Source organism: Tachysurus vachellii, chromosome 1, assembly GCF_030014155.1.
Source record: "Tachysurus vachellii isolate PV-2020 chromosome 1, HZAU_Pvac_v1, whole genome shotgun sequence".
Classification (NCBI taxonomy): Eukaryota; Metazoa; Chordata; class Actinopteri; order Siluriformes; family Bagridae; genus Tachysurus; species Tachysurus vachellii.
In genome coordinates, this window is record NC_083460.1 from 11,857,704 (window position 1) to 11,879,991 (window position 22,288).

The 22,288-nt window shown below is 41.9% G+C and overlaps 1 protein-coding gene across 4 annotated transcripts in view; it reads left to right on the forward strand.

Annotated features, from left to right (window-relative positions):
- dip2cb (disco-interacting protein 2 homolog Cb) overlaps positions 1-22,288 on the forward strand; it is a 56,976-nt gene that overhangs the window by 13,301 nt on the left and 21,387 nt on the right. The window contains exons 2-22 of one of the 4 annotated variants that reach the window (XM_060872355.1): positions 6,764-6,835; positions 6,930-7,037; positions 8,408-8,548; positions 9,543-9,725; positions 11,127-11,261; positions 13,054-13,191; positions 14,487-14,606; positions 16,853-17,050; positions 18,078-18,169; positions 18,330-18,440; positions 18,602-18,725; positions 18,903-19,012; positions 19,117-19,219; positions 19,335-19,399; positions 19,483-19,576; positions 19,763-19,882; positions 20,533-20,647; positions 20,756-20,895; positions 21,034-21,170; positions 21,501-21,709; positions 22,008-22,122. In XM_060872355.1, the coding sequence (XP_060728338.1) occupies positions 6,764-6,835; positions 6,930-7,037; positions 8,408-8,548; positions 9,543-9,725; positions 11,127-11,261; positions 13,054-13,191; positions 14,487-14,606; positions 16,853-17,050; positions 18,078-18,169; positions 18,330-18,440; positions 18,602-18,725; positions 18,903-19,012; positions 19,117-19,219; positions 19,335-19,399; positions 19,483-19,576; positions 19,763-19,882; positions 20,533-20,647; positions 20,756-20,895; positions 21,034-21,170; positions 21,501-21,709; positions 22,008-22,122 (2,630 nt within the window). The remainder of the gene's footprint in view (positions 1-6,763; positions 6,836-6,929; positions 7,038-8,407; positions 8,549-9,542; positions 9,726-11,126; positions 11,262-13,053; positions 13,192-14,486; positions 14,607-16,852; positions 17,051-18,077; positions 18,170-18,329; positions 18,441-18,601; positions 18,726-18,902; positions 19,013-19,116; positions 19,220-19,334; positions 19,400-19,482; positions 19,577-19,762; positions 19,883-20,532; positions 20,648-20,755; positions 20,896-21,033; positions 21,171-21,500; positions 21,710-22,007; positions 22,123-22,288) is intronic. The other 3 variants (XM_060872375.1, XM_060872366.1, XM_060872381.1) reach the window with 3 other exon arrangements.

A 22,288-nucleotide genomic window follows, 5' to 3' on the forward strand; every position in this document is an offset into this window, starting at 1 on the left:
TCTGTTCCTGCTCTCAAGTCAAGAATGTGGAATAAAATTCAGAAACAAAATGAAAGAAATGTCTTTGTATAGAAATAATCTGTTGTGCTTTAGTTTTCTTTTCTCTACATTACTTATACATTTATAAATGTCCATTACTGTAATGTAGACAAACAACCTGCAACCTTTATTACTATTATAACCTTCATGACAAAACACTTTTATTTTCTCTGTTCTGTTCTTATTGTCGCACAAAATGTCGCCTTTTAATGGGACAAATATTGAGAGGTTTTGTGATTAAAAATTGTAGAAGTTTTCTTGGGTCCGTCTGACAGAACTAGTCAATTTAAAGACTCTTTCACAGAATTGTCATGTACAGAGTTATTATTATTATTATGATATATTTTTGAGCTGAATGTATGATCAGTATCTGAATTAGCATGAACTAACCTTTGAAGCTGTTCTAGCAGTGAACGTAAATAAAACTTGACCCAAAATCGGTTCATTTGATTTATGAATGAGGTCATGAATAGCTCCCGTTCTGCTCTTTGTCTCAGTTATTTATGTTGCAGATGAATCTAGAAGATAAGTTCTGTGCGCTGATCTTTTGAGTCATTGGTGGTCAGTCACTTTTGTGTCATGTTGTGTGTCTAATTAGAGAAGATTGGACTGCAGCTCACATCCTCCTGCGCACATTCACACCTCTACAAGTGACCGCATGACTTGTCGTCAATCTCCAAGAGTTTCCCGTCCGCACACTGGTGCGTTCTGATATCCTGAAGCTTCCTGCCCTGATCCTCACTCACTCACTCATTTTCTACCGCCTATCCGAACTACCTCGGGTCACGGGGAGCCTGTGCCTATCTCAGGGGTCATCGGGCATCAAGGCAGGATACACCCCAGATGGAGTGCCAACCCATCGCAGGGCACACACACACACACTCATACTACGGACAATTTCTCCAGAGATGCCAGTCAACCTACCATGCATGTCTTTGGACCGGGGGAGGAAACCGGAGTACCCAGAGGAAACCCCCGAGGCACGGGGAGAACATGCAAACTCCACACACACAAGGAGGAGGCGGGAATCAAACCCACAACCCTGGAGGTGTGAGGCAAACGTGCTAACCACTAAGCCACCGTGACCCCCCACGATCCTCACTTTTAAAGCTAAAGTCTGATTAGCTCTTGCCTACATCTGAAGGGAATAATCACACAGCAGTCACATAGCTTGTTACTCGACCCCCCAGTCTTCATGGCACAAGGTAGACATGAGTCTTCACAGCATAAAGTCTCTTCTGTCCTGTCACCCAGGTGCTGGAATGAACTTCCCCTGACTGTTTAAACAGCTGAGTCACTGTCTTCAAACAAAGACTGAAGACCTACTTCTTCACTAAGCACTTGCATAAGCACTTGCATAAGCACTTGCGCTCTTTAGTTGATAGTGTTGTTAGAGCCTGATGTTTTTTCATCTTCTTAATGAACTCCATGTAGACGTGTCATTATTTAGCAATGCATAAGGACAAAGTTTATACACATCCTCTTTATTATTCAGACATATACACTACAGTTTGGTGTAGAGGAACTGGCCTGTCCTGCACAGAGACCTGACCTCAACCTGATCCAACACCTTTGGGATGATTTAGAACGGATATTCCAGAGAATCGGTGTCTGACCTGGGGTCAGGTTCAGCCAGTTCCATATAAAACTCTATGGATTAAGAATGACATTGCAGTTTATGTGCATGTAAAGGCAGACATGGCAAAACTTTCTGCAATATAGTGTACGTATTTGTTCAATTTTCTCCAAAACATCTAAGTCATCTTTTTATTGAGCTCAGGGACGATCTTGTGCACGTAACAGTTCTGGAAAACAATACTCTATAGACGGCTGTCTTTCTGTGGTTGACCCACCCACATGATTGCATGCTGATGTCTAACGGCCGATGCTGCAGGGGTTTGACAAAAGGGCGTGACGACGGGGCTCTTGATCGTTGGTGTTGCTGTTTAAGGCTGAAGTCCCAAAACGGAAAGCTGCAGGAACGGGCTGCTCCTGTGAAAGCCTGCACTCGGGGTGCTCTGAAAATAGGATGATCAGATTTGTGCTCATGCACATTACAGTAAATGTTTCAGATGGTTCAGATGCTGTTAGGAGCCGTGCTAAAATTAGTGTGTGTGTGTGAGAGAGACAGACACACCAGACCTTTGACACCAGGTTTATTATGCCATGTGACACTGTTCTAGAGAGTGGCTATGGATTAATAAACAGTGTGTATATTGTGTGGATTAATAAACAGTGTATATTTGTAGTAATGAAACAGGAAGGTTTGAGGAAGACATGACATGAGGAGGATGTGTGATGTTGGTCTTGGCTTGATGCATGGAATTGTTTTCATTCAGTGAGCTCTGTAGGAAATGATTTTTAGCTCTCAGTAGTGTAGAAATATGGGCAGGATAATGGGAGTGTGTTTTAATGTGTAACACAATGCCACTGTCTGAATGTGTTTTGTCCTCCAGATATCTCTTTGTATTGGGCTTTCATCCTACAGTGGGTGTGCACTAAACCAGAAAGTGGATTTCTTTTTTTTTTTTTTTTTAACCAGTATGAACTCTAGCACTGGAAAAAATCACAGAGGTTGAAATGCCAGTTCCACGACCTCAGCTCCATCACTCGAGCTCATAAGGAGTCTAGACTAGAGAAGGCAGGAAAGGAAGGTTTTTTTTTTTTTAAATTCCAGTGTTATTATTTTTGGTTGTACATGAGCATTTTAAATGTTCATAAATGTATTTATATCAGTTTACAACAAATCTCTTCATTCCAGACAATGTGTTCAGGTGTGCTTACTTTACTTGTGTGTGTGTTTGTGCCTGTTATTGCATCGCTATCAGCCAAGTGATATTTTGCTGAAGAATTGAGATCATGATCAACACATACAGTTTTTGATGCACCACTTGTATTGGAAAAATACATTTATTGTGAATTTTCTTTGAGGTTTAATTCCAGTCTCCACCTGTGTGTGTGTGTGTGGAGATTGCATGTTCTCTCTGTGCCTCAGGGGTTTCCTCCTGATACTCCGGTTTCCTCCCAAGTCCAAAGACATGTATTGTAGGGTGATTGGCAGCTCTAAATTGTCCATATTGTGTGTGTGTGTGTGTGTGTGTGTGATGGTACTCTGGGATAGACTGGCATCCTGTCCAGGGTGAACCCTGCATTGTGCTCCGAGTCTCTTGGAAAAGACTCCATGTTTCCCAAGACTCCAGTAGGATAAGCAGTGTAGAGAATGAATGGCTGGATGGATGGATTGTGTATATTTATTTAATTGTTACGTTTGAGGTGTTTGTAACAGCCGCTTAGGGATCAGTTTTTCGATTGTACAATTAAAAACAATAAATGAAGGTAAAGGGTTTCTGAAAGATGAAAAAAAAAAGAAACGAGCTGCTTGTTGTGTTACTGTGTGCGTCTCCGAGCTTTACACAAACGCTTTAATCAGAAACCGTTCGTTAAAAGAAATGAGATGAATGCAATGTCATGGCCACGATCTGTACGCAGACTGTATGAGGATGTGTTCATTGTAATGTGTTAAAGCAGGCTGGTTAATCACATAGCAATCTCAAATCTACATTTTAATCACTGTACTCTGTTTCTCTCTCAATCTGAATGCACAATCAAGTATTCTAGTAAATACATGACGGTTTAAAGCAATCCAGAGTCACTTTCTGCTTGTTTTAGAGGCTTTTGTTTAAAAGCTGTGTAATTAGTGAGCATAGCAGATACACCCCACTGATTACCGCTCAGTACTTGTGTTCAGTATCTACGACTTGTTTAAAGTACGGTTCTAGCTTTCTTTTTTTTTATATTCAAACTGGCTTTGATTAGTTTCAGTACCGTTGCTGAATTTGAATTTGGTTGTTTCAGATGTGATTTTGGTTCCCGACACTAGACCTGAATACTTGTTTTAGTGTTTTTCCTGCTCACGACTGCTCTCGACACGGCTGATTCAACTATTCAGCTAATTAACGGTCTTTAATTGAACTTTAAAGAGTCGTAAAGGCACGGAGTTGCTCAAGGACTTGGGTTGTAAATCTGTGAGCTAAATGGTGATAAATGACCGATTAGCGGTGTTCCTTGCATAAAACTTCTCCTCCTTATTGGGTGCTACTAATCACTGTCTATTGTACACTCTACTACACACCGCCTGCACAATTAAGTGAGGAGACAAGACCGGGAAGCCGCAAGTGAATTTTAAAATGACCCCAAAATCCCCATTCTAATCAGAAGGAACAAATTTGTCCTAATAACGATCGGTTTGTATCATGTGCCGAATATTAACCACCAAATACATGACTAAATGTATGAAATGTTCGAAGCGAGTGAGTCATGACTGCAGCCTCTGTGTTGCTCACACGAGTCCTTTAATCAAGATCGATCTTCACCCACAAGTGCCGAAACGCTGCTATCAGCAGAAGACGACAAGACGACGGCTTATTTGACCAGGCGTTTACGCTGCTGGTAGCTTTATTAATTCGTTCATTTGTTTGTTGGGTTGTTTGTTGAAGTGCTGGGGCATTTGTGTGAAACAATTCTGGCACATCCATCGAACATCATCGCACTGTTTTATTTTAATCAGCAGCTTGGAAAAAATCTTACAATAATAACGGCTTTTTAAAAATATTTTATTTCTAATGACTTGTGTTGCGGCGACGTGTTGCACCGGGAGGTCATAAGAATTATAAAAGGCGAGCCGGAGGGCATGGAGGATTAAATTATTTGTTAGTCTCACTAATATATACCTGTACAGTGACTTGTATGTATGCCAACAGATCATGATTTGAATTGAGGATAAACAGATATTATTTTAAGTACATATTAAAGGTCTGAGTTGCTTTTGGAAATAGATCCCCAGCGTACGTTCAGCCTTTGGAGGGGACACGCTGCTGCCTTGACACCATAAAAACAACAGATATTTATATTTCATTTTCAGCTCAGGACAGAAATGAACACAATGCTTTTACTCAGAAAACGCAAGTCTTTTTCGAATTGTCTTATCAGGAAAAATCCTAAAATTCTTTTGTTTTGAATTGAACTAAAGGACCGTACATCACTCTGAATGTCCGGTTTTACTTACATCAAGCTTGCCATGAACGTCACTTTACACTAGACCGTGGAGTTTTTCTGTTGTTTTAACAATGTTTGATATAGTGAAATTGTGTGCATGGTTATTGTAAAGCTTTACTACACAAGGAGAACTCGGGGATGCTTCCACCACCTGAAATACCCTTAACATATCCTCCAAACAGGAAGAGAGCTATTTAAAGGAAAAGCTATTTCAAACCTTTGACCTCGCTGTGACCTTATCCCTGTTTGGATCAATTCCAAAATCTAATCTGCACATCTACAGGTTACAACGCTAATTTCAATCCTAAAGAAGGATTGAATCCTTCAATCCTTTAAATCCTAAAGAAGAACCCGAGCTATCGTGCTGACTAGAATATTGGACAGTGGCACAGATGGAAGGACAGACTGATAGCAGAAAAAAAAATTAAATAAATTAAAGAAAAATTATTTGACCTTGCAGATACACTGACCCTGTTTTCGAACATGGATCCATTCCAAAATCGAATCAGTTCCTCTTCACACCTACCATTAGCATATGTCCGTGTTGATCCGGTTTGTAAGCGCTAAGTATAAATGTGTCTCAGAGGCACGATGTGATCACGGGTACCACATTTAGAGGTGATCTTGGAAGTGTGCATTATTATGTATTATTTTTGATAACTGGTACTTCCTGATCTGTCTAATCCACTGTCCTAGCTGGAAAATATATATAAAAATGACCAGATGAAGCAGTGGACTACTACACCACAAGGCTAGTGGTTAAAGATGCTCCTCTAATAGCAGAGACTAAAGCAGCTGCTTTTCATATCGGCTTTCGTCGTCTCAAGTTTCGTTAGCAAGCCCCGCGATCGAAACCTTTGAAACATCTTGCACAGGTACATGACCCTGGACATTTCTGCCTGAAAACCAATCCAGTGTAAGTCTGATGTAATAAAATTGTGTGAGCCCCTTATTCTAGCAGAAATAAGGGGTGGAAGCTGCACGTAAATAGCTTGGGTGTGAAAGCTGTCTGCTTTAATAAACAAGGGCAATAATAATTCTGTAGATTTCCTGCAAGCGTTTATTCTTAAGATTCATTCTCGAGATATCACGCTAACCAGATTCAGACCTGATCCTGAAACCTAATCCCTCCACCACCTAGTGATCGAGGCATAAAAACTGTCTGGTGGAGAAACTCATCCCCCCTCCTCCTCGTTTCCTCCTTATGTCTGGCATTGTAGTTACAGTTTAAACATGTGAGATGTAACGTGTGAATGTCTGACGTTAGTAAATTGAGCCACTCAGTAGTGATTTCACACAGCGAGTCAGTAGTTATATAATGATGCTTCACGGTCTTTTCTTTGGTCTTTCTCTCTGTTTTTTTTTATTGGTAGCACAACATACATTTCTAAATGTGTTGTACTGTAAGTGTAGATAACATTAGCCTCGTTTGGCTAATGCACTGCAGATGATATTTAAACAGTAAGAACATTTCATCATTACACCAGATTGTTCCTGTGCACTTCACATTAATTTTTACTGCTGTTTTCTACATTTAAATATCAGCAAATCAGTGGGGTAGCTTTGAAAGTCGCCCAGTTTTACTGACAGTTTTTGAGTTCATTTGAGTTTTCCGGTTACGGTACTACATGTTTTTCTCCAGTACTCAATACTGCTGTTTGATTGGCAGGGGACATCACTCAGAAGGGTTACGAGAAGAAAAGAGCCAAACTCATTCGAGCCTACCTGCCCCATGCACCAGGTAGTACACACAAATATTACTAACTCCGCTGCCTTCAGTCAAATACATGCTGTATATCGGATGATTGTGGATAATGATTTGTGTTGCTTTACAGTAGGAGCCGAGTCTCGAGTCCCTGTGATTCCTTCTTCATCATCTTCGTTCTCTTCTCGTTACCAACGACGACGCTCCACTGGCTCACGGGATGAGCGATATTGCTCTGGTAAGCTAAAAAAAAAAAAAAAAAAAAAGGTGCTAAACTTTATCTTTTGTATCTTAAAGGGGTGGTAAAACACATTTTTTCGAAGGCTTGATTGTGTTTGTGGGGTGCACTGTAACATGTGTTTATGCTTGGTTTTTAAAAAAATTGCATTATTTTTCATATATTTTACCTTTATTCTACACTGCTCTGTCCCTCCTTGTAAAACGGTCTGATGGTTTCCGGGTTCTATGAAGCCAGTCCCTCAAAAATAGCAATGGGCTTAGATTGGTTAGCTGGCCCAGTGTGTTGTGATTCGCTAACCGCCTAGTGCACGTTTTTCGGAAACGTCACGCCCCTTACTCTTCTCCACAGCAATCTAAAATGGAGGGGTTTATGTAAATATCGGGGTTAGTGACGTCAGCAACCCTGGAGGAATGTCGTGTAGTCCCTACCGGCCGTTTGCTGTAGTCCTTAGAAATGGATTTCTTTAAAAGCAAATATCTCCCTTTGCTTAAAACTTTGAACGTTGTAACTTTGCAGATGATGTTTATGCTCAAACAGGAACATTACACACTAGCTAAAGTTAGAAAAGTGAAATCGTGTTTTACCACCCCTTTAAATATTACCTGAAAATGTGTATTAGTGCATTAAAGCATATTTTTAAATGATTTAAGCTACATAATTGGACCTTTTAGAGTAGATTAAAAGGTACAGTACATGCACCCGTTAGCTACATGCTAAAGGTATATATTTGAGGGCAGCAGTACAGTTTAGTACACGTGTTTTTGGGCATAGGTTAGCGTACACATACCAGTTTGCGGACACCTGTCAGTCACGCCCATGTGCGGTTTTTCTCCAAACTGTTACCTCAAAGCTGGAAGGTCTACAATAGTCTAGAATGTCTTTGTGTGCTGTAGAATGAAGTTTTCCCTCCAATGCAACTAAGAGGCTCAAACCTGTTCCAGCATGGCGATGCCTCTAGGCACAATCTGCGGGCCATTAAGACGTAGTTTGCCGAAGTCGAGTGGCCTTCACAGAACCCTGACCTCAACCCCCAGTGAACACCTTTAGGATGATCTGTAGTGACAACTACATTCCAGCTCTTCTACAGACTTCAGTGTCTGATCTCACTAAAGTTCCTGTGGCTAAATGAACATAAATCCCCATAGCCACGCTTCAAAATCTAGTGGAAAGCCTTCCCAGAAGACTAGAGCTTATTATAACAGCAAAGGGACTAAATATAGAATGGGATTTTCAAAAAGCACATATGGGTGTGATGGTATTCTGGCCATACAGTATGCACGCACACACGCACACAGAGACAATACTGCTTTGTAATAATGTAGTATTATATTAATGTCTAATAACAGTTTTTATTGTCGCTCACTTAGATGTTCACTCTGAAGCGGTGCAGGCAGCATTGGAGCGTCAGTGTGAAAGAAAGATGGCCGTCCCCATGCCCTCTAAACGACACTCCCTCGTTGTCCAAACATCTATGGAAGCGTACACACCCCCAGGTTACTATGATGAGGGTGTGTGTGTGTCTGTGTGTCTGTGTCTATATTGAAATATAAAACCTTTTTGCAAGGACAAACTGTATATATGTGTGTGTTTTTATTACTGCATACTTTAAAAGATAAACATCAGCCTCAAGAACATCTCTTCTGCTGTTCTTGAAGATAAACCAAAACTAAGTCACTTATCCCTCTGTTTATACCCAACATGTACAAATCCACACAAAGTCCCGCCTCCACACATCTCTGAGCCTCTTTCTTCGTACGCATCATAACAAATACAAATACCTTGTAATATTAAATGAGGTATTTATTTTTTCAGATGTATTCTTTTTGTCGTTCCCTTATCATGTTAAATGATTGTGTTTATATATTAAGACTTAAAACCAGCATTAGCATGTCAGTGATTGGTTAAGAACAGTAGAGAGCACTGAAGCAAACATTGTTTTTCTTCTTGCTTACAATGGAGTAGGACAAGTGTTTCAGTTTAATGTGCAGGAAATGCCGAACCGAGATTCTGTGTCTGCCTGTGCGTCTCTGTGCATGTGTGTGTGTGTCTGTCTGTTTGTGTCTGTCTGTTTGTGTGTGTCTGTGCGTGTGTGTTTGTGTCTGTCTGTTTATATGTGTCTGTGTCTGTATGTGTCTGTCTCTGGGTCTGTGTGCGTCTCTGGGTCTGTCTGTGTGTCTCTGTCTCTGTCTGTGTGTCTCCTGTGAAGACACAAATGTAATTTCTGTGTGTACTCGACACACATTGTTTGGCTAAATGTGTGTTGTGATTGTGTACATTCATTTCTGCGATTGTGAAATCTTGGAGAGATTTATATTAGTGTGTGATTTTGTGCTGTTGTTAAGACTGGCTAGTTCACAGCTCTCTCTCTCTTTCTCTCTCTTTCTTTCTCTCTCTCTCTCTCTCTCTCTCTTTTTCTCTTTTTCTCTCTCTCTCTCTCTCTCTCTCTCTCTCTCTCTCTCTCTCTCTCTCTCTCTCTCTCTCTCACCCCATCCATATTGACAGACTCTTCTTCATGCTCTGAGGGTGAAGGGTCTCTAGGAAGAGCCAGAGGTGCAGGAGTGGAGGCCTGGATCAGTCGAGCACTTCGAGGCTCATCTTCTTCAACCACATCATCATCATCTTCGCACAGCAATGGATCCGCCAATGCAGCACGTTTAGCAGAGAGTAATGCACACACTTACAACTGTGAGTACTCATGCACCAGTGCTTACACGTCTTTTTGCATAATTCTTTGAACCTACATGCACAACCAATGGAATCAGTGCTTCTTTCATGTTTACTGCTAGCAGCTGTGTGTAGTTTAGCTATTTTTATAAGAGTATTCCAGATTGTCAGCAGCAGTGAACATACAGTGCGTTCAGAAAGGATTCAGACCCATTCAGAGCCTTTACTCAGTACTTAGTTAAAGCAGCTTTGGCAGCAGTTACAGCCTCGAGTCTTTTTGGGAATGACACAACAAGCTTTGCACACCTGGACTGGGGGATTTTCTGCTATTCTTCTTTGCAAATCCTCTCAAGCTCAGTCAGCTGTGATGGGGACCTTCAGTGGACACCATTTTCAGGTCTCTCCAGAGATGTTCAGTAGGGTTCACTCAGGGCTCTGGCTGGGCCACTCTACCTGTAGGACATTCACAGAATTGTCCCTAAACCACTCCTGTGTTTTCTTGCCTGTGTGCTTAGGGTAATTGTCACGTTGGAAGGTGAAACCTCGGCTCAGTTTGAGGTCCTGAGTGCCGTGGAACAGGTTTTTATTAAGGTTATCTCTGTATTTTGCTCCATTCAGCATTTCCTCAACCCTGACCAGTCTCCCAGTCCCTTCTTCAGAAAACTTCACCATGCTTCACTGTTGAGATTTTATTGGGCAAGTGATGAACGGTGATTGATTTCCTCCAGACATAACATTTAGAATTGAGGCCAAACAGTTCAGATCAGTGGACGGCTGCAGTGATAGTTGTCCTTCTGTAACTTTGACTGAGATCCAGTGATCCTGATCTTGTTCACCTCTCTTACTAAGGCCTTTCTCCCGTTGATTGCTCTTGGAAAAGTCCTAAACCTTCCCCAGATCTGTGCCCGGCTATGAGCTCTGCAGGCAGTTCCTCAGTGACTTCATGGCTTGTTTTTTGCTCTGATATGCATCGTCAGCTGTGAGGCCTTCTAAAGAGAGGTCTGTGCCTTTCCAAATCATGCCCAATCAATTTAATTTACCGCCGGACTCGAACCAAGGTGTAGAAACATCTCAGATAAACTTAGCTAAATTGCAAGTGTTTTTCAGAGTCTGAAAACGGTCGTACACTTGTTTTTTTTTTTCTTTTTAATAAATTCACAGACATTTCTGTAATTCTGTTTGTACTTTGTCGTTATGGGGTACGGAGTGTAGATTAATGACAAATTTATTTGAACGATTGTTGCAGCATAACAAAAAAGGCGAAGGGGGTCTGAATGCTATCTGAGTCAACTGTGTATGATGTTATATATAATCTTGATCATAAATCTGAACATTTGCATGCAATAAGCAAAACTGTGCTCTTTTCTACCTAATCATATACAAACTTATTCTTTCTTTCCGCCTCCTCATACCCTCACCAAGTCGGCCAAGTTTCTCATCTGTCCCTCAAGAGGCGAGGCTTAAGGGAGATGGGTGTCTCGTTAGAGAACGGTAACGCTGGTCAACGTTCCTATGAGTACCAGTCCGAACGTCCCTGGTCATCGCTGGACTCCGAGGGTCAGTATGCCATGTCTCATTAAAGTTTGGGGGGGGGACACGGTGACTTAGTGGTTAGCACGTTCGCCTCACACCTCCAGGGTCGGGGTTCGATTCCCGCCTCCACCTTGTGTGTGTGGAGTTTGCATGTTCTCCCCGTGCCTCGGGGGTTTCCTCCGGGTACACCGGTTTCCTCCCCCGGTCCAAAGACATGCATGGTAGGTTGATTGGCATCTCTGGAAAATTGTCCGTAGTGTGTGATTGTGTGAGTGAATGAGTGTGTGTGTGTGTGTGCCCTGCGATGGGTTGGCACTCCGTCCAGGGTGTATCCTGCCTTGATGCCCAAAGACACCTGAGATAGGCACAGGCTCCCCGTGACCCGAGGTAGTTCGGATAAGCGGTAGAAAATGAATGAATGATCCTGCAGTTTAATGTGTTCAGCCTCAAACGGTGCAGTTGTTCATGCTAGCTTCAAGAATGCTATCCAAAGTCTCGGTCATCTGTGGCAGGAAGCATGACAGCATCCATGACTGTGGGTAGGCAGATGGCAGTCATCTTACCTTCCTTATTCAGAGTTAAATATACAGTGATAAATAAATCAATAATCTGAAATCACATCTTGGTTGTGAGAAAATTATAGTAAAAAGGAGGTTCACCAAACCTGGGAAATAGTCCCATAATTATTCATTAGCATTTGCTCCTTTAGATAACACTGGCACATAGCTACGCTGAAGATCTACTAGGCGATAAATTGGGAAGAAAATAAAAAAATAACACCACCCTTATCGATGATAATAATTTCTGAGCAGATTTCTCAGTTAATTGTACACAATTGTACACCTGTTTTCCCATGATCTATTGTGCGGTTGTGTCTGCAGTGGACGCAAGGCTTTCGTGGATGTAATGATGATGATACAGCATTTAAATCATGTTTGGATTAGGCAGCTGAAATGCAAGATGGCTTCCAAAACCACGAAGAAGAGTTTTTGTAGACTGTGAGGAGAATCAAACGTCCACTTAGGATGATGACATTGTGGTGATAAGTCACTCAGTGAGACGGAAGTGGAAGTGTGGATTTCAAAAGCTGGAAATAGAGCAGAATGTTGTTTATTGTAGATTGTACAGTCAACAAGTGCAAACCAAAGCCTGTGGTTCAAGACTGCTAACATCCGAACTCGTAAACAATCCTTCTCTTCTGGTGGTCAGACAGGGAATCACCTCCAGCAGTAGCTTGTATGCACATTTTCAACGATTACTCTGTGAGAATATTGAAGAAGATCCTCATTGGCTATCGTCTTGAGGCAGAAATATTATGGCATGTTTGTGGTGGAGAGAACCAAGTTGTTGTTTTAAGAAAATCAACAAATAGCTGTTCAGAAACCGATCAGACCCGCTGTGATTAATGTAGAAATTACTCTTCAACTTCGTGTACTTTTTGAACTCGAAATGAATATTGTGATTAGACATCGAACAATATGGAAAGAAGAAAAAAAAAAAGGTGTTTTTGCCCGTATCACCCAGCCCTACGTCACTGGTAGTAACATGTCTGATTTCAGTATCGGAAGTCCAGTATATACAATAAATAGTATTTCTGTATATGCTTAAAAGATTTAGGCAACGTCTAAAACCTTCACATGCTCTATTCAGTAAACTCTTTCAGTACTTTTCTGTTGACTAACTCGTAAGCAGTAATGCTAATAATATACACTCTAGAAAAGCTCTCACACGCAAAGTGTAGAAAAGACAAGAAGATACCGTTATAGTCCTAGTTATAGAACTGAGATGTGAGTATTGTTTTTGTCTTGTGTTACAGACAGTCATCCTGCACCTCCTGACATCACAAGCTGCATGTCCGACCCACCCCTGGTTACCATGGAGCGCCCACAGGTCGCCTTGCCAACCAAGCCTATGCCCAAATATGGCAACGCTGAGCTCATGGAGACAGGAGATGGTGAGTAAGGAATGAGTGTGTGTTGTATAGCTGCCATGGAACAGTTGCATGCGTACTGAGTCATATAATTAATTATCATTGTTAGTGGTTAAATGGCACGCCATAGTGTTGAAAAAGAACAATAAAACCTGCACAGCTACATGAGAACATCATCTTTGCAGAAGCTTTCAACTGTAAGGAATAATATACTGTACGCTCACCTTCCACTTCAATAGGGACGCCTTCACTTCTGCTCATTTACGCAGTTACCTGATCAGCCAGATTAAAGATCATCATGCAGATTAAAGAGCTTCAGCTAACACAAAGACTGGAAAAAGGCCAAGTGAATGCACACCATTCTATAAAAACTGTAGAGACTCTTGTGTGTGTGAAATTTCCAGATCAGTAGATTCTCATCTATACCATGATCACAGAGGTCACAGGTCAGAATCTCTTGCAGGGTTATGCAGGTTATCCGTATCTTTATACGTTGGTCTGCTGCCACATGATTGGCTAAATGGATGAATGCATAAATGAGCAGATGTACCGATGTTCCTATTAAAGTGGACAGTGAGTAAAAGTCACAATACAAGACAAGTTTAAACCGTATTCGTAATCAGGCCATGTCTTAAAGGTGCCCTTCCACACAAAACCTTTTTTACTTGTATTTTTTGATGTGTGTTAGGTCCATATGTGTTTGTGTTGTGTAGTGAATTTCAAAACGAACTGTTACCTCCCCGGTCAGTTCTAGCCACTTAAAAGAAATAAGGGGAGAAATCAGGTCAGTTAGAAAAGCTGCTCAGTGTGACGTAGTAATGACTGAGCTCATTACTATTCATGAGCTCTCCCACTTGAGACCGCGCCCCCCAGAATTCGTGTAGCTCAGTGAGTTTCCTATACAGCAAGGATGGCTGAACGTCAACGGGCTTGTGAAGAAGCCATTCTGCCGCAATTCAAGGTGATTGTAAACAAATTTCCTCTAGCCTAGGCTACTTATTATAGGCTACTGGGTGAATGAATAGTCATGCTCTCATATCCTAGCGGTTAGCCAATCGGAGCCAAGCAAATCTTAAATCCATTCTAGTTTGGCTTGAAACAAGGTAACCAAGGCATTTTTTTCCACAAAAAAATGTTAGAGTCCATGGTAAACTTCAGACATTACCACAAAAGTAATGAAATACGTGTGGCAGGGCACCTTTAAGATTTGTATATAAGCTCTAGTATGTGTAAGAGAATGCGTATATTAATATGAAGGTGTATTTGGGTTGGAGCGTATGTTCATTTGGTTGTCTGTGTACCTTTAATTTGATTTGTAGGTGTGCCTGTGAGTAGTCGTGTGTCCTCGAAGATTCAGCAGCTGGTAAACACTCTGAAGAAACCCAAGAGACGTCCTCTGAGGGAGTACTTCATTGATGACTTTGAAGAACTATTGGAAGGTACAAATACAATGACGGTTATATTTGGAACTTTTCAGGCTGGTGTCACAGAGACATTCATATGGGTTGTCGCCATCTCTTCTGCTAAACCGTCAAAGTTTACCTTTACGTTTGTGTATTTTGTTCTCCTGAAAGTAGAAACAGAACATAAGCAGACATTATTTGCTAGGAAAATGATTTGGAGAAAATAACACTATAATGCATCTACAAGGGCATTTGTTTAGAGTTTAACTTTCATTTCAAGTAAGTAATGAAACAGGAAATAACCAGCAACCACACAGCAGGGAATAACCACCTGAATAACCACCAAGGACGACGAGAATTATCTCAAGACCTTCTGGTTCATTTAACTGCTTTACAAAAAAATTGGGTAATATGACCTTAGCCAGAAACCCAAGGTTTAACCACAACTAGTGCATGCAAAGCAAGGCTTATTGCTGAAGCATGTGATTTACCCACTTTTCTTGCTAAAGTGATCTCTAACAAAAGATGACACAAGTCATCATCCTGCGTAGGCTTATTAGGAGGGGACATGAGGGACTCCAACACAAGGAAGGAGGAAATCCCAGGATAGGCCTCGTGGTGGATGGAGGCACTGCAGGTCTTTCAGAAAGATTATAATGAGTTTATAAGCCTTCAGAGAGATTGCAGCCATGATGCTGGGATGTGCTGCATGGCCTTCAAATAGACTTGCTGCTGTCTAGCAGATTTAAGGAATTATTGGTGGTTTGGAAACCGGGAGGTGCATCATATCCACAGACACTAGCAAAACTTTTTCTATTTATTTGCCTTGGGAGGAAAGAACCAGGGTTACATCTCTAAGTAAACATAGTTATATTGGAGCTATAAGCAGGGCTTTGTGACTTGGAAATGGTGGGGCAAGTTGAAGACCATGTGTGGGCATGAGGGTGAGAATACCAGTGTCTGCCAGCATACTGACACCTCTAGCCATCGGAGGAAAGCAGGTTGCTCGCATATATCTTGAAAACACCCATTCCATTAGACACAAAAGCATAGAACAGTGACTTGGAATGCCTGCTCTTCTAATGCAAATGTCAGAAAGCGCTGGTGTTCAGGGACAATGGGAACATGGAAATGGGCATTATGTAGATACACAGACTTTTCATTGCTACTGGGGTAGTAGGTCCAAAGAGCATGGCTGGCAGTGCAAGATTTTATCGTGTATGCCATGCCTGGTGCAGCATCTTAAACTCATCAGTACGTCATTGTATGTGCATTCATTGGCATTTATTACACACTTGAGCACAGAGCCCAGCACAAATGTAGCTCAGACTGACCCATGGTACAAGCTAAAGCATACACTTAGTGCAGTTAAGCAGTCAATCCACAGCCTTCCTTAAAGCTTTTGGTTAAATCCAGTCATCACCATCCCCTCTCACTAGGGCTGCTGCCATCTTGCTGGTGGCTGTTACAGTTCCTTTACAGACTGTGTGCTCTGATTTGATTTTGGACATTACTGAGGTCAAAATTGGAAAAGTGAAAGTGTGCCGTGTGTGCATGAGGGGATTTTGGTTGTGTTAGCAGGCTCTGAGCAAACAGCTCACTGTACAGAGAGGGTAAACACTGCGGCTGTTCTAGTTTTCTATTGAACAAACTGAAAATGAAAAGTGCCAAAACCTGAACCCACGATGCCAAAGGCAGACGCCTTCCACCACTAAAGCGTCATGTATGCACAGGCTAGCTGATCAGCCCGATGATTGATGTGAATGCTTGAAGGAAGAATAAGAGGTTAGTGCAGCAACAGGAGCAGTATTAACATTTAATGATGCACAAAAGTAAAGACAAGCTAACAAGGCTAGCACTATTAAAGCAGAAAATGTCTGTGAGCCCAATTCCTCAGGAGTTTAGAGGAGAGGTGCTAGAATGTAAGAAAAATAGGAAATAATGGAGTCTGTCACCAGATTGGGAAGATGTGAAGCCTCTAGCTTTAACCATAGTGACAGTAGAGCAGATGGCTCTGTAATGGTGTACATGTGGTTCTGTACAAGGCGAGAAGAAGAAAAAGCTGAAGCTCCAGATCCACCATGACCCTTTGGCACCTTTTATTTAATTAATACACATTGATTTGCTTTGTGAGATGTATTATAATTTGCTTCTTGTTTGAGATTTTCTAGGTAGTTTGTGTGTGTGTGTGTGTGTGTGTGTGTGTTTCGAAATGAGTTTATATATGTACAATATTTCTAATGTGTTAATGTAGTAATGTAGCGTTAATTTTTCTCTTGCAGTCCGGCAGCCCGATCCTTCCTTACCACATCCAGAAGGGGCAGAATCGAATATATGCCAAGGAGAGGAACTAGGAAGACTTAAGAATTGCCCCGCATCTCTAGAGGCAGCTTTACAGCGCTGGGGTGCCATTGCACCCAAAGCACCATGTCTGACCGTCACACACGCCGGTGCTAAACAACCTTACACGCTCACATATGGTATGAACGCAAACACATGCATAAAGAGCCTTGCTTTATACATTTCCATTTCATTTATTTAAAAAAAAGCAGCACACATCTAGAGGAAGCCGTCAGGGATAAGTGTGATGAAATAAGTCTGCAATGATGAAAGCAGGCTGGATGTTAAAATCTTTTTTTTAAATTGTTCAGTGTCAGTCTTATAACTTATAACACATGCATACTGGTCCATTGGTCTTGCTCTCGTGCTCTCTCTCTCTCTCTCTCTCTCTCTCTCGATTAACCACCCCCCCACCCCTCACCCCCACCCACCAGGTATTGTAGAAAAGACCCATGTTAATTACCCACAGGTGCTTGCTCATCCCTACGACTCATTACCCTTATTCCACCCGCCTTATTAGTATTTGACTTTACGCAGACTCCGATGAAGAGGCACAACCCAGTAGGATAAGTGGTGTATAGAAAGGATGGATGGATGAACTGGGTGTAAAGCCTTCAAAAACCAAAAGAAGTGGAAGCACTCACAATTCTTTTTTTGCACTCCTAGCCTTCTTTACTAAGCCCACCTAGTCTGTAGTGATCTTTCACCCACTCGCCTCTAAACATGACGTGAAACAGTGAATAACCAGTTCACATGTGCTGATTTTGTCTCGCCATGTTAATGTTAGCTTAAATATCATTGTGCAACTTTGTAGATGCAAAAGTGCCCAGCATAGAGCCAATGGTTTTATATGGAGAACAGGTTTACCCTGAGAAAACTAAAATCGAATTTAATACCAGCAACATGAAGAAATTATGCAAATCTGTATAAATTATTATAAAAATGCGATTTTGCAATCTATGCTTTTTTGCAATAGGTATGAAGTGTCCTATCTGTAGCAGGATTAAACTATAGGCTCAGCAACATATACAATTTCAGATATTAAATCTTAAACCCTTACTCGGAAATGAGGTCCACTGAGAAAACTCAAGACAACTGTAATATATTGAAGAATGGCTTACTGTAAAAATAAATAAATAATTCACCACAACGACTGTATCTGTGTAGGTAAGCTGTGGTCCAGGAGTATGAAAGTGGCCTATTACATCCTCCACAAACTCGGAACCAAGCAAGAACCCATCGTTCGGCCAGGAGACAGAGTAAGTCTGACCTCCAGTCACTTACTGTTACTCAGATACAGAGCGATCAGCATAACTAACTATATTAATCTATCACGTGTCATTCAAAAATGGTAAAAAGGGAGGATGAAGAGACTGTAACTGTCTTTCTTTACTTCTTTTGTGTGCGGGTGTGTGATAGGTGGCGTTAGTGTACCCCAATAATGACCCTGTGGCATTTCTGGTGGCGTTTTATGGCTGCCTGTTAGCCGAAGTCGTCCCAGTACCCATTGAAGTGCCACTTAGCAAAAAGGTAATACCTACTTTGATAGTGTTTCAAAAAAATCATCTAAAATGTGATTGCTGTATGATGTGTTCTGGTTGAGAAATACAAATTAAAGCCTGCATCTGATTTTCTGTTTTAAACTAATACTCTCTTGGGTCATATTTTTGGCTTTATTTATTTCCCCAAAGGATGCTGGGAGTCAGCAGATTGGTTTCCTACTGGGCAGCTGCGGGGTTGCCGTGGCACTGACCAGTGATGCGTGCCACAAAGGTCTTCCCAAGAGCCTCAGCGGTGACATTGTCCAGTTCAAAGGTTGATTAAGACCTCATAATATTATCTCTCACAGTCTTTGTTTTTTCCTGTTGTTCTAATGCTGTAGCATTACAGAGCTGCAGTTTTCCATCATTGCAACACTTACATCAGTTTCCACCAGTTGGAACTTGTGCTTATTGCACTTGGTCACTTTCTTTTTTTTTTTTTTTCCCTCAGGCTGGCCAAAGTTGTTGTGGGTTGTGACGGAGTCGAAGCATTTATCGAAACCCCCCAGAGAGTGGTATCCTCTGATTAAAGATGCTAACAATGACACGGCATATATCGAGGTTTCGATTTTTCTTATTTTGTCATCTTTTCAAATCCATAAGGTCTGTGTAGTTTTAAATATTAGTCATTCTGATTATTTATTTATTTCTTATTATTTTGTTAGTATAAGACATGCAAAGACGGAAGTGTTCTGGGAGTGACTGTGACGAGAATGGCCATGCTCACACATTGCCAAACCCTCACACATACGTGTGGATACAGTGAAGGTAAGACACACAGCATACACACACTCAGCTGTACACAGTATGAGAAACACACACTATCACACACGCTTTTATATAGAACAGCAATAAAAAAACAGTTTTGGTGTTTGTGTTTCAGCTGAGACTCTTGTGAATGTGTTGGATTTCAAGAAGGATGTAGGACTGTGGCATGGTGTTTTAACGGTGATTATTTACCTCCACAGTTAAATGTTATATCGTATGTCTGCTTTTCCCTTTTTAACAATCTAACTTGCTCCATGTTCCAGAGTGTTTTCAACATGCTCCACACTGTGAGTGTTCCGTATGCTCTCATGAAAGTGAATCCATTGTCCTGGGTTCAAAAAGTCTGTCACTATAAAGGTACACACACGCATACACACACACGTGCACACACACTGGCAGACTTTTTTTCCTTATTTTATATAATGCCTAGGGTTAGGGTTTAACGTCTGGGCTTTATTTAGAATTTAACTTTTTTTGGAATTTTAGTCCTGATAATATCATTGCTGTTTTCTTTCTCTCTCTTTCACCATATTGTGTGTGTAGCTAAAGTGGTGTGTGTGAAGAGTAGGGATCTTCACTGGGCTCTCATAGCATACAGAGATCATAGTGAAATCAACCTGAGCTCTCTGCGTATGCTGCTGGTTGCTGACGGAGCAAATCCATGTGAGTGTGTGTGAGAGAGTGTCTGTCTGAGTGTGTTTGTGCGCGTGCGTGTGTGTGCGTGCGCGTGTGTGTGAGAGTGTGTGTGTGTGAGTGTGTGTGTGCGCGCGCGAGTGTGTGTGTGTGCGCGCGCGAGTGTGTGTGTGTGCGCGCGCGAGTGTGTGTGTGTGCGCGCGCGAGTGTGTGTGTGTGTGCGCGCGCGAGTGTGTGTGCGCGCGCGAGTGTGTGTGTGTGTGCGCGCGCGAGTGTGTGTGCGTGCGCGCGAGTGTGTGTGCGCGCGAGTGTGTGCGCAGGATGATATATTTCTGAACACACACACACACACTCACGAGCGCGCGCACACTCATGAGCGCGCGCACACACACTCTCACGAGCGCGCACCCTCGTGAGAGTGTGTTCGCGCACTCGTGAGTGTGTGCGCGCGCTCGTGAGTGTGTGTTCGCGTGCTCGTGAGTGTGTCGCGCGCGCGCACACTCTCACGAGCGCACACTCTCACGAGCGCACACACACACTCTCACGAGCGCGCGCGTGTGTGTCTGTGTGTGTTCAGAAATATATCATCCCGCAACATTTGCACTTTTAAATATGCATCTATCTCTCTGACCCATTTTCATTATTCGTCTTGTTTTTTTCATTTTTTATACTGTTCTCAGGGTCGATCTCGTCATGTGACGCTTTCCTGAACGTGTTTCAGAGTTTAGGGTTGAGGTCAGAAGTCATCTGTCCATGTGCCAGTTCACCAGAGGCTCTTACCGTAGCTGTAAGGAGGTAAACCCCACTGTCTCCAACATACTGCTATAAACTGTCAGAAGACAGCTGTGGGCTGTGGGAACACGGCTGAGCGCTTGTGATACGTGGTGTGTGTCGTGCGTGCAGGCCGAGTGACAGCAGCTCTAAGCCTGTAGGTCGAGGAGTCCTCAGTATGATGGGACTGAGTCACGGCGTCATCCGAGTAGACACAGGAGAAAAACTGTCCGTCCTCACGCTGCAGGACGTCGGCTCTCCCATGCCAGGAGGTAAACAGTGTCACAATGATCACACACAATTACACAATCTATGTTCTGTATGACTTTTATTGTGTAGCTATCTTTGGAAGATCTCCATTTGGTTCAGTTTAACCATATTCTCTTTGTCCGTCTCCGTTTCTGTCTCAGCCCTGATGTGTGTGGTGAAGCTGGAAGGTGTTCCTCAGTTGTGTAAAACAGATGAGATCGGAGAGATCTGTGTGTCGTCCATCGCCACGGGAACATCCTACTATGGTCTTACGGGCATGAGCAAGAACACCTTTGAGGTATGAATCTTCCACCTCTTTTCTGAATGTCTCTAAACAATAAATACTAACAGGTGTTTTTACTGAAGAACGTTATAGTGTGTGCTTTCCTTTATTCATAGATTTTGCAAATATTTTTCACCTTAATGTAGTTTCAGTAAACTTTAGCGTGATTTGTGTTGCATTAATACACTTCTTTAGAGAAGCTTCTTTAATATAATGTCATGTAGAAAGTAGAATTTATTTAAAGTGCCATTTTGTACACATGTTGTTCTTTAATAATGCTGTGTGTTTTTCTTTATTAAAAATGTGCTGAAGTATTTCCTTTCTCTCCCTCCTTCTCGTTTGTAGGTGTGCCCTGTGTCGAGCAATGGTGTGTTAGTGAGTGAGTGTGTGTTTGTGCGCTCAGGATTATTGGGATTTGTAGGTCCAGGTGGAGCCATCTTTGTCGCTGGAAAGATGGACGGATTGATGCAAGTCGGTGGCCGGAGACACAACGGCGATGACATCGTTGCTACTGCACTTGCTGTTGAACCCATGAAGTTTGTGTACAGAGGAAGGTGTGTGTGTGTTTTGGGTGTGTTTTATGTTTGGTTTAATTGTTGGCTCTGTAATTCTCTTCCGATTTATAGAATACAGTTCTATTACTGTGTAGATGTGTTGCAGTGTTCACCTCAAATATCTCATACACAACTGAGTCGGGACACTTTAATGTGTTGATTTGAGCTTCATGAAAACTTTTTTAAAAAAAAAAATACTGTAACTTTTATGAAATGTCAAAAAGGTCTCGACCCCAGTGCACAGCCTGTATGTACTGTAATGTGCGTGGTTGTGTGCGTGTGTGTGTGTGTGTGTTAGGATCGCCGTGTTTTCCCTTACTGTGCTTCATGATGAGAGGATCGTGGTGGTGGCGGAGCAGAGACCAGATTCTACTGAGGAGGAGAGCTTTCAGTGGATGAGCAGAGTACTGCAGGTACATTTCAGCCAATCTGTAGTCATAATGTATTCTATAATTCTATAAAAAATAATGTGTCCTCCAGTATAGAGTTTATATACTCTCAAGTAACAAACTAGTTTAAAACACATTTAGCCTATAAAAGTATTAATATAACGTCTTAATGTGATTGTGTGTGTGTGTG